This window comes from Teleopsis dalmanni, chromosome 2 (genome assembly GCF_002237135.1).
Source record: "Teleopsis dalmanni isolate 2A chromosome 2, ASM223713v2, whole genome shotgun sequence".
NCBI classification, from domain to species: Eukaryota; Metazoa; Arthropoda; class Insecta; order Diptera; family Diopsidae; genus Teleopsis; species Teleopsis dalmanni.
Window position 1 is genome coordinate 216240827 of NC_051847.1, and position 12728 is coordinate 216253554.

Below are 12728 nucleotides of genomic sequence, written 5' to 3' on the forward strand. Positions count from 1 at the left end.
AGTTTGAAAGGCAAGTAAAGAGATTACATCCGCGTATTTGACTTTAACGCTGTTAAGAGAGCCTAAAAAATTGAAAAACTATAGAGAAAATAGTATGTATTTAAGAAGAAATTATGATGAATGACACATAAGGTGTCATGATGAATGACCCCCGCGCATAACAGTATTATCCAACCATGTATGAACCAATAACTTAATATTTTATGTAGAAAACTTTAAATACATATTAAATTATACATCTTAAATACATCTCAAATTTTCAGAGTCAAACTTATACCTTAATTAATTAATTAATGCAACAACAATGCATATGAGGCAAATGTTTAGAGCTTTGGAAAGCTTTACACTTTGCAAGAGCTTTTTCAACTTATAATTTGTACAAAGCTTAAAAATATACTTTTTAATATGTAAAGCTTTTTAATATTATTTCAATTTATTTTTTGGTTGCAATATATACTTCAATTGTATAAATTGAAATAAATACTTAAATAAATTAATAACTTCTCTGTAGTGTTTATGGTAAAAAAAATATTTGAACTACATATTTACATCTTAAACTTTTGTACCCCAAAAGTATGCAACATTCTAAATGAAATGTATCTACAGTTTAAGATAGGCTTGTGTTTTTGTAACAAAACCTTTAGAATTAAATTGATCTATGGTGTATAAATCCCTAAACTTATCTAAAATCTATACAGATTATATTTTTGAAATTAATAAGTAGTATGAATGCATTTTTTTTGTGTGTAATGAGTGACAAATAATAATTTAACAAAAACTTCTGCTTGTTTTGACTTATAATACATTGAGTTATAATTGAACTAACCTAGAAAATATTTGTTAAGCGTTTTTAACATCTTTTAAACCAATTTTCTATAGAAATGTAGACCTTTGCCAAGGGAGAATCTCATTACTTTTTAATAGTTATAAGTTCCTGATTATTATATAGCAACATAATGGATAGCTAGTGGATCCTAGTGGATATTGTAATTAGTATAATAAACTAAAATATGTACTTCTGTTTTCAAATGCCATGAATGCATTATGTATAATATATTTTGACCAAAAGCTTATTAGATATATTAAAAGTACCTAATCAATATATTACTAACATAATGATATTATTAATAAATTTTTAACTTATGTTAAAAATCATACTATAAATTTTAATAGATAACTTGCCAAAAAATCTAAATATAAAACATAGAAATCATATATGTAGTCATTCACTTATGCCAACTATTAATTGGATTTTATCAAAAAGTAACGACGGTTTCAAAATTTGTCGTGTTGCAACTTTTTTATCAATTCAAGTCTTTTATTGTGTATTGGTTGCACTGCAGGTAATTTATGTGTTAAATATAAGTCAACTACGATGCTTAGCTTTTGTGTGTCGAGGAAATAAGGAAGACATATTACGTTAGTGTGTTTAACCATTTTTTTATATGGCAAAATGTCAAATTAAAGTGTTCCTTTGTTATTTAAAAGAATTTAGTTGTAACAAAGTAATATAAATGTTAACGAAGACCTCCATACTATATCACAGTCACAATTTAGCAATGTTTAGCAATCACAGTTTAGCAATGTTATACTACTCATTCCAAGTGAAGTTTCTAACATTCTGGCAGCAATATTTATTTCAAAATTTCGTTGTTAATAAATCATTGATCAATGTAGAGTATGACAATACTATGATAACTGATATACTCTATTTTTCAAACAACACCTGAGGACTCTTAAATTACCTCCAGCTCAAAAATCATTCCATCAAAATGTTTTTAACAAAGTGAAGGAAAAACTACTGACCACGCTCAAGATTATATCTAAATGGACTCTTCAATAGTGTTTCTCAAACTGGAAACTAGGTTAATATAAATGCATAATGAATGATATAAAGGGGAAGGAATACACATAAACAATTATACTTTAAATTTTTAACACATGCCATAATTGAAATATGTATGTAAACTATTAATAAGAATATAAAATATATAAATCAGGTACTTTATGAAGCAAAGTCAACAAATTCAAAAAGACTCTCACAAATATTATAACCAATTTGCTTTCAAGCTTTTATAAAAATTATTTAACTTATTTCATTTTTATGTAATTTCGATTATATAACTGTATGCAAAATTAAAAACAAAGAAAAATCTAAATGACTTTATAAATTGTTGAAGTTTAATTAACTTTTATCTCAGTCTCAATAAATTTTTATATTGCGTATAATAAAAGCATGTTTAATGATAGCAGCTGAATTCAGGTAATTATAAAGTTATAAATACAAATTGTATTTTTATGAAAGATTAAATAATTGCGGATATCACATAAAAATAAATTTAAAACTAAAGACAAAATTAAAAAAAAAAATTAAAATGTAAAAAATGTCAATATCAATAGGCCTGCTATTAATGCCGGTTGGAGATCTATAGCATGAGAACACAGCTAGGACTATTTGGAGATTTAAGGAGTTCTTAAATTATTTGCAAAATATTTTAAATTTATTTTCCAAAAATTTACATAAACGGCATTTTGGTAACATGGTAACAGTCCATTAAATAGAGTTTTCCGTATGTTTGGAATAAAATTATTTGCCCACTTTGGATCAAATAAATTAACAATAAAATTTTATCTTGTTAGATGAACTTAATATAAGTATTATTATTTTGTAGGGAACACTAAACATCACAACTTAGATGGTTTATTTTGTTAACCTCAGTTACCTTAACCGATCTTTAACGTTTTTTTGTTTCAAAGGTTAAATTTTTTATCACAATTTTTTATTACTTGATATAAAATAATAAAAACGAATCTAAGCAACGAACAGAAATTATTTGTGTGGACACTATATTCAGAATATAGTTATCTACTTTAGTACTGAGAAATACCAAAATTTTTTGACCTATAGCTAATGCTCTGTTCTAAACATTGTTCTGCAGTAAGCTGAACAGCTCTATTTAATAACGTAGAGAACTCGGTAAACTAAGTAGTGAAGTCGAATAATGATAACACTTCATTCTCACCAGTTGACAGTTTAATAGATATATTGTTGGTAAGAAATGTTTCTGGGTTATCTTGTTCTATAGAAAGAAAATATTTTTTACAAACTAAACAATATTTTAAATATTTATATAAAAAAAAGAAGATAATTATATAATTTTTACACATTGAAAATGTAATAAAAGTTTTTTCGTTATTCAATTATATTTATATATTTTGTAAAAAAATTTATTTTGAATCAGTTTAACTTTTGAATAAATTTAAGTACAAAGACATACGGGGTCTCAATTAATTAAGAGACTAAAAATGTATACAAATTCATTTGTAGTATTTGAATAAACTGCTTTTATGATATTAGGAATTTTTTGGATAGATGTTTCTTTAATACTCCGTATAACACTAAATATTCAAAATGGTGTGCAGTTATTTTATTATTCTCCAGCACCAAGGAATCGTATGTACCGTTGTTTCATATTTATAAATATTATGTTTATATATTTATTTTTAAATATTTTTAATTCTTACAAAAAACAATCCTATACATATAACTTTCATTGAACTTGAGCACATTACAACCTATTGAATCCTTCGACTTCTATCCTTAAAGCAATATCTCTGTTTCAATTTTTTTCTTCCATCTGAGTACTTTAGAATCTTCCACTGTTTCTTCTGTTTAAGGGTTATTCTCTTTAAAGTGCAATTTATCTTTAATTTTCTAATAAATTTTAGCTTCCATTGACATTGTATTCCTCAGTGTTAAGTGAAGGGTTTTGAAAAGATATTATGAATTAACCATAAATTTTACTTTTTAGTCTTGCTTATAAAATTTGAATTGTTTCTAAAGAATACGTCAAAAACCATATATATATTAAATTTGAATTATATGCTTATCAGGAAGTTATCAATATTTTTCTACATTCTAAGGCCCATAAAAATAATAAATTATACTACAACTTTAATAATCTCTATTACGTGCCTTGAAATACTGAAGAGTTTATTAATTTTCTACACGGTAATTAATATAAACTCACTTATACTTTGGTAATATTCTTTCTTTCTGAGCAGGAAATACATTTAATGGACTTTAAAATAAAAAAATTGATAGGAAATATCACTGGAATCGACTATACTCGGAGCGCGCACATACGAGTATATTTCAATAGAAATTAACAAGTAATTGTGATTAGATTAAAGGCGTTTGTGATTTATTTTATTTTAAAAGTCTGAAAAGCAAAAAAAAATGAATTTATATATAACATTTTTGACAAGATTTATTGTCATAATCACAATACGTAATCAATTATAAAAACTTTACAATCGACGTCTCAAAGATTTTGTCGTGCTTTAATTATTAAAGTATTAAAATTTCAGCAAATATAGCTCCGATATCGCCTATCGATAGACCATAATTATTTTGTATTATTTGCCTTATCTTATGTGCCGTCATTGCTAGGCATGTTCAAAATTATTTTTAACATAGATTAAGACTTGTTTCCTTAAAATTTAAACAATATTAATTAATGTATAAAAAGTTGTTATAAGTTATTATTTATTGTTAATTAAAGTATTTTCAACTTTTATTAATTACTGCACCTCTTAGAAGAAATAGATAATCACTTTGTTTTTATTAGCTGAGTCAATTTTTTTTTATTGATATATAGAATTCTGTTAGTCAAAAAATAATTTATATATATTTTTCTTGATTTTGTATATTGATATATATTGTAGTATTTTATTAGTCATAAATTATTTCAAATTTATTTTTAGTTTAAATAGCAGAAAAATATTTGTGCTATAAATAAAAAGTTCAAAAGTCATATTTCAATAGTCCTGTTTGGTCAAATTTTATTTTCATCGTATGACATTATTGCTAACATCATTACTATATAATAATCATGCCAAAAATATTCTAGATTATTTAAATAAAATTTAGACATCTTGATTAAATGGTGTTATATGGTATTTGATTTTTATTTGAACTTTCTCACTACTTCGCAGTTTAGTAAACTTAAATATAGAGAGTATGAGCTTCCGACTGAACGAAGCACTACGACTATAAACGACCTTTTGAGCTATTAACCGATCCTAGCTTAATAACAGAGAATACGCTTTTTGAATAAATGCTGAAATGTCACTTATCGAAGATTTGCTAATGTCGGGAGGAAACAGAAGGTACCGGCATAGTAATCCTTTCCTGCCAAAGATCAAAGCCGGGAAGTGTCAAAGAATATGATTAGAGATTTTATCTTCATTCAAGCAGTGCCGATATGCTGGATTACAGACAGACTTATCGTGTTGGAATGTTAACGAAAGCATGGCTGATTAGATAACCTGATGTTTAGTCTAGAAGTTATTGAACATAGAAAATTAAATTTTGAATTCATGAGCTTTAAAATTGCTTGTTTTAAAGTTCGATTTGGTTTTATAGTATTTATAATTATAATTATATGATTATAATTATAAAATACTATCAGCTGACATTAAAGACACTGTTAAGTTTAAAAAACAGACCGAATGAAATCCTTTTTGTCTACTGTTACTGGGCTTCTTAACGTTAGCATTAGACCAGAGTTATGTTCTGTCGAGTGGTTGAAATCGTTAATCATAATGAGCCACAAATTAAGCTCATGAATATAGAAATTATTACATATAGTAATATTAAATTAAGTGAAAGTATAATAATGTGCTCATTAAAACTATATTATAGTTTTATATAGCATAAAATATATAAATAAATAATAATATATGTTTTATATAAAGTGAAATAATGTAATAATATTTAAGGTAGCGATTTAAATATTAAATTCTTACCAATGTCACTAATTAAATGAAATAATTAATACTACTATCTATTATCTTAACATCTACTTCATTCAAAACTTATATGGAATTTACGTTAAACGTTTTGGAACACTTTTGGCAGAAACTGAACACTTAAAATTCACGCAACACCACATTAAGTGTGACAATTATCTTATCGGTGAGTATCTTATCTAAGATGTTGAATCTTGCAATCACTATAAACAAAAAGAAATATCTCGTTAGTTGAGCACAGAGAATAGAAACTAGTAAACGCTTGTGAGGTTTAACACAAAGAGCTTTCACACAAAGAACTATGTGTACGCTTATAGATAGGCAAGTATTGCCAATCGGAAAACATGATATAGAGCTACAATGTTGATTGCGCTTAATAAAAACATATATATCAATTTAATTATATCGAATATAATGCTCTCTTCTATTGTGTTCGCAATTAATAGGCGTAAAATTTATTAGCACCATTTGTATAATGAAACAATGAGCTTATCTAGCCATTATGGTCAATTTTATAACCAAGACGACCGTAATTCAAATCAATAGAGATATTATTTAATCGAATTTATTAGATAAACTCATGAGCGACGGCGATTGCTTAAAAGGCAGTTTCAGTGGCCAATAACGAACATTTCGTTTAAGGAATACGACTTAAACGAAACATAGTACAGCGGTTAAATATGCGAATTCTGATATTGTGTGCCGTGGCGATAGTTTTCGTGTTGGGTGTAGCGGAAGCAGGTACTCGCTCCTTGCCACCTCTACTGGGCGAAAACCCGAACGCACGGGCTGAAGATCCTTCCGAGGAGGAACCTAATTATCGTTTACCGAATAACACTGAACCTGTGCACTACGATGTGGATTTGACAACTAGTGTGCATACTGGAGAGAGGCAGTTTAAGGGCACTGTAAAAATCGAATTGAAAGTGTTAGAAGCCTCACGAGATATTGTGTTACATTATCGTCAAATTGAGAATTTCACTGCTAGTATACAAAGCAAGGATAATGCAGCAGCAGCAGCTATTCCTTTAACTTATGTTCTTGACTCAACACGCGAATTTTTAACGCTAACACCAACTAGTGGAGACATAAGTTTCGGTAAAGATACAACTTGGATATTAACAATTTCGTATGAAGGCAATTTGCGTACTGACAATGGTGGTTTCTATCTTTCCACTTACACCGACGAAAGTAATAATACACGGTAAATAAATAGTAAAAGTTAAAGTAGTGATATTTACAGTGAACTTTGCGAAAAATTTAATAGTGTGATACAATACGCAATACAAAAAAAATAACATAGTGCCATAAAATTAATTAGTGATATATATTGTGTATAATAAGTTAATAATATTAATTGCAGTTACTTGGCTACTACACAGTTTGAGAGCACCGACGCTCGTCATGCCTTTCCTTGCTACGATGAACCAGCCAAACGTGCCACATTCACAATTACCATACGCCACGATCCTTCTCTAAAGGCTATTGCTAATATGCCTGTCAACGATGCTCTCTCCACGTAAGTCACATCTAGTTTTTACAAAAAAATTCTTATTATTGTAAATATATAATTCTTACAAATCAGATAATAATTTTTTTTAAAAGTGTTTGAAGAACTAAGGTTTTACTGAAATAAAATAATTACTTAAATAATAGTAAATCAACTTAATTCTATTGGATTGGATTAATTATTAATAATTAATAAAATTTATTAGAAAAAACAATGCATTAAAAAAAATAAAATAAAATATAAAACAATTTAAAATAATGTATAACTATAAATGCCACTATTTCTTTCAAGAGACAAAGGATATTGTGTAAATAAACTTTAAACCTTATTTTCCAATTTATAGATTTATTTAAATATTCTAAAAATTATATACTACAATATTCGTAAATTAATTTTAATTATTATTATTATATCGTATAAAGAGCAATTAATTTCATGAAAAAATTAACAAACCTAATATTTTTTCATTTTTAATCAAAGTTAATCAAGGATTTAGAATCAAGGATTTAGGTCCTTAAACAATTCATTTTATAAAATTTATTAAAAAGATTTTTTACAAACAACCAAAAGTTAATAGCTCAAGTTAGTTTTCCACAGGATTATAATAATATAATCCCTTTATAAAAGAAATTAAATTAATTTTATACATATATGTATACAATAATTTTGATATATTATTTAGCTTCGGAAAGTATTTTATTGGAATTAGATAAAACTAAACTAAATTATATTTTTATTTGGTACATAAGTAATAGCACAGCTCCAATAAAACCTTATCTATAAATTTGTATCTTTATCTTTAAAAAGGGAAACTATAAACAACTTAGGCAGTTAGCCAACAACTAGCAATTAGGTAAATCAAGAAATATAGTCAGTTTTAGTTATTACAACAACTACACATTGTACACTCGATCTCTCAGGCCTTTGTAATAATAAATTAATAGCACACGTCAAAGTTCAAGTGAAAGACTTTTAGTACTTAATAAAAAGAGCTTATGTTATGAGAGTCCATGCTATAATAACTATTGTAAAATCTCCAGACTACAATATAAAGATATTTACAATATAGCCTATGGTGGATTAAATATTTCTTTATAAATATGAACCTTTTGCGAACCTTATAAAAAGCTATATCCAATATTAGAATTATTGTTATTCATTAAATTTAATTATTAATATTTAATAACTTATTATTTTTGTACACTTATTTAGTTCCGGTGTAACCGTCTTTCAAAAAACATCCGTCACTATGCCCACATATTTAATTGCTTTCATAGTCTCTGACTTTGAATGGACTGAAGGAACTCTAAATTCTTTACCTCAACGCATTTATTCACGTCCTGGTACAGAACATGATCAAGAATGGGCTTTAGTTTCTGGCATGCTCTTAGTTCAGCGTTTAGCTGAATATTATGATGTTGCTTTCCCACTACCTAAGTTGGATCAAGTTGCTGTACCAGATTTTGCTGCTGGAGCTATGGAAAATTGGGGTTTAGTTACATATCGTGAAGAATACTTACTATACAATACAGAAACTTCTACTGTCAATACACAAACCAATATTGCTAATATTATTGCACATGAATATACACATCAGTGGTTTGGTAATTTGGTGGCTATCAAATGGTGGACATACTTATGGTTAAAGGAGGGTTTCGCTACTTTGTTCTCATATCAGGCTACTGACGATGTAAGTATAGTTTTAGATATTTATTTTTTATAATTGCACTTAATCGTTAACTTGCGAAGGAAGTCACTTATTTTGTTTAAATTGAAATATGAAACTAATTCATAAAATTATACCATTCTTATTTTTCATTTCTATATTCTTTTGATTCCCACAGTGTCTCTACTTTCAATTTGAGTTCACAAAAATATAATACTTAAAAATTATTAACTTAATTATTCTGTGCTAATTTTTAGGCTTATCCTGAATGGGGTGTTTACCAAATGTTCCATACCGATGATTATCAACGTGCCTTATCAAGTGACTCATCAGCGAATTCAAGACCTATGACTCATTATGTTCAAAAGCGTCAAGAAATTTCTGCACTCTACGATTCCATTTCATACTCTAAAGCTGGATCAGTGTTGCACATGTGGCAACATGCTTTGACCAATAATGTATTCCGTAGAGGTTTACACAATTATTTGACTGCAAAGTAAGTGCTGTGAAACACTTTTCATTCTGTATCAATTAATCAAATAAAAATTCTTAAATAATTATTATTACGCAGTCAATACAGCGCAGCTGAAGAATGGCAATTATTTGATGCAATTGCAACAGCCGCTATTGAAGAAGATTATGCGGTCGTTGATCCAGTTAGAGACATGTTAGTAAGCTGGACTCAACAAGCTGGTTATCCCTTGTTAACAGTAGAACGCAACTACAATGATGGTTCTTTTACTGTGAAGCAGAAAGCTTACTTCACTAACAACTCTATTTCATCAGATAATACCTGGTATGTTCCTATTAATTATGCTGTACAATCGAATCCTGATTTCCGCGATACTGAAGCTACAAGTTATCTACGTAAAACAGCAGAGATTAAAGTGGAGTCCAAAGTTTCTCCAAACGATTGGTTAATCTTGAACAAACAATCGACAGGTTATTATCGGATTAATTACGATGATCGTAACTGGCAACTTATTACTGATGGACTTATCGAAAAACCTTATAAAATTCATCCTCGCAATCGTGCCCAATTGATGCATGATGCGTACAGTTTCATGAGTTCTCGTCGTTTAAAACACTCTACCTTACTTTATCTGTTGACATATTTGCAGAATGAAGATCAATATGCACCTTGGTCAACTGCTAACAGCATTTTAACTACTTTTAATCGCTATCTCAGTGGTGATGGCGATTACAAGGTATTCAAAGATTATGTTGCTGAATTAGTAGGACCAATTTATGACAAATTAGGTGTGAATGATATACCCGGTGAACAACATTACCAAAAGTACGTACGCTCAATTGCTATTAATTTAGCTTGTATGGCCGGTATTTCCAGTTGTCTTGAAGAAACTAATGGAAAATTGAATGCCTCTTTCGATGAAGACTTTCCAATACAAATTGAACCGAATTTACAATCACAGACCTATTGTCAAGGTGTTAAGCAAGCTTCAGATAGTTTATACGATAAAGTCCTTGAGATATTGTTTACATCAGCTGATCAAGCTCGTCGTCGTTCATTAATCTCCTCTTTGGGTTGTGCTACTAAGAGGAGTCAGTTGGATAAATTCATTGAAAGTTCCATTGACCTGGAGAATAGTTTGCGTACACAGGAACGCACAATCATACTAAATCCAGTTTACTCTCGCAGTGAAACAGGTTTATTAGCATGTATTGAGTTTTTAAATGAGAACTGGGAAGCATACGCTGCTTTAACAGTTGGTACCTTCGGAGGTACAAAACCACTTGACTCTGATATTAAGGGAATGTCACAATATGTAGTTACCAAAGATCAGGAAACCAAAGTAAGTTTTTAACATATTGTTTAAATTCTTTTAACAAAAATAAAATTTTTATTTTTTATTTTAAGCTATTGGCGTTGGTTGAAAAAGTAAAAGACAGCGATGCTGTAAACTCTAACTTGGAAACTTCGGTTAAGTCAAACATTAATGCTAACTTCAATTGGTTGGAAAATAATCGCAATAGCATCATTAACTGGATTACTGACTACCGCACTGATGGCGGTGTGTCTATTACCGCTTTCTCTCTGACGATGGTTATGTCCGTTGCTGTATTTATTTCAAGGCTTTTTTAAATAATTAATTTTTTGTAATATTTGAAAATTTAAATATTATATGTATATAAGCATTTTTAAGTTAGAATTATGTATGATAATTTTTCGCTTTAATTTTATGTTGTTTATCATTACTTTATGTTAATGTGATATGAGCATCATTGGATGTTTAGGGTTTCATAAATAAAAATATAAAGAAGTAAAAGAAAAGTTCGTTTTATAATAATATTTTATTTAAAAATTAAATTCAATAATATAGAACAATTTTAATAGAAGTTTATTAGACTGAACTCTAGTTATTTTACAATAAATGTAAAAACTCTCTACCCAGGCCGCTAAGAACGTAATGTACTATTGCTTATATATAATATATATATATATATAAAAGTTATCAAGTTATCAAGTTTCCTTCATCACATATTCAGGACCGAAGTCATTATATATATGAATTTATAACTTTACATTATCATTTATATCTAGTCATTGTACATATGAATTTATATCTTAACATAATAAACACAGATCATATATCGATGAAAAGTATTAACTATGCATTGTAATAATAAGTTGCTAAGCATGCAAATAAATTAATATAGGAATCTAACACATTTAGCAAAAGTTTCACCTCTTTAGTACATTTTTAGGAAATATATATATTTAGAGAGTTGAAAAACTTTTTTTAAATTTGATTAGCTTTTTAAAACCAGACAAAAAAAATCCTACACTTATAAAAAATCAGATAGTATTCTTCCAAATTGAAAATAGTTTTATATATGTATATATATATATATATATATATGTGTGTATTTAAATGGGTCCGCACTAGGTATACACACGTATTAAGATTTTCCTGCACTTAACCTTATTTTTTACAACTGTCCTCCAAATTATGATATATATGTCGTTGCATTATTGTCGATACCATCGACGACTAAGATCGAATCTCAATCAACTAAGAGCAAAAGAACCTCATCTTAACCGTGGGGTTTTTTTGTTACCATCTAAAAAATTCGTTGCAAGTTGTATACTTTTCAAAGGATTGACATAACTTACTCAAATTATGTGCTCAATGGAACCTAATCTTTCAATTTGTATTGTAGTTACAATATCTTTCTTAATTTCGAGCTTCTTAACATATTCTTGCATCTAATATACATCTATATTGCAAATTATATATATTTTTTAAGCACATTTTTTTCGAAGTCATTCAGTTTCTTTTTTTTCACAAACTCTGTCGGCATACGTGAGGAGTGGTTACGACTCGTACCTTAGAAGTCCATATTTTGACTTCTAAGGTACTTAAGATGTGTTGTTTATAATGATTAGCTATTTCGTCGCTATGCTTTTTCAGGTGTAAAAAAGAAAATAGTTTTACACAAGAAATTCAATAATGTATCTACAAACAGAACAGTATCGAAATTTAATAATTAAAAATAAAAATATTATTATTTAATGCAATTATTCTACAGATTATTCTACAGCTAATTAATAAAACTGTAGAAAAATGTGCGAACATAAAAGTCAATTACGACTTTGGATCAGTTGGTTAAGGAGCGCTGACTCTGATCTTGAAATTTGGCAGAACACGAGCTCGAAACAGCTGTATAGTCAGCCAAAAATTCAATTAATTAAAATAATATAAAATGCATTTTTGT

General features: G+C 28.1%; 1 protein-coding gene across 1 annotated transcript; it reads left to right on the plus strand.

Annotated features, from left to right (window-relative positions):
• Positions 1-6078: 6078 nt before the first annotated feature.
• On the plus strand, positions 6079-11241 carry LOC119683549 (aminopeptidase N-like). Its single transcript, XM_038097264.1, has 6 exons — positions 6079-7018; positions 7178-7333; positions 8537-9014; positions 9248-9486; positions 9562-10804; positions 10870-11241. The coding sequence occupies exons 1-6, from the start codon at positions 6495-6497 to the stop codon at positions 11092-11094; spliced, it is 2865 nt and encodes a 954-aa protein (XP_037953192.1). The 5' UTR covers positions 6079-6494; the 3' UTR covers positions 11095-11241.
• The last annotated feature ends 1487 nt before the right edge of the window (positions 11242-12728 follow it).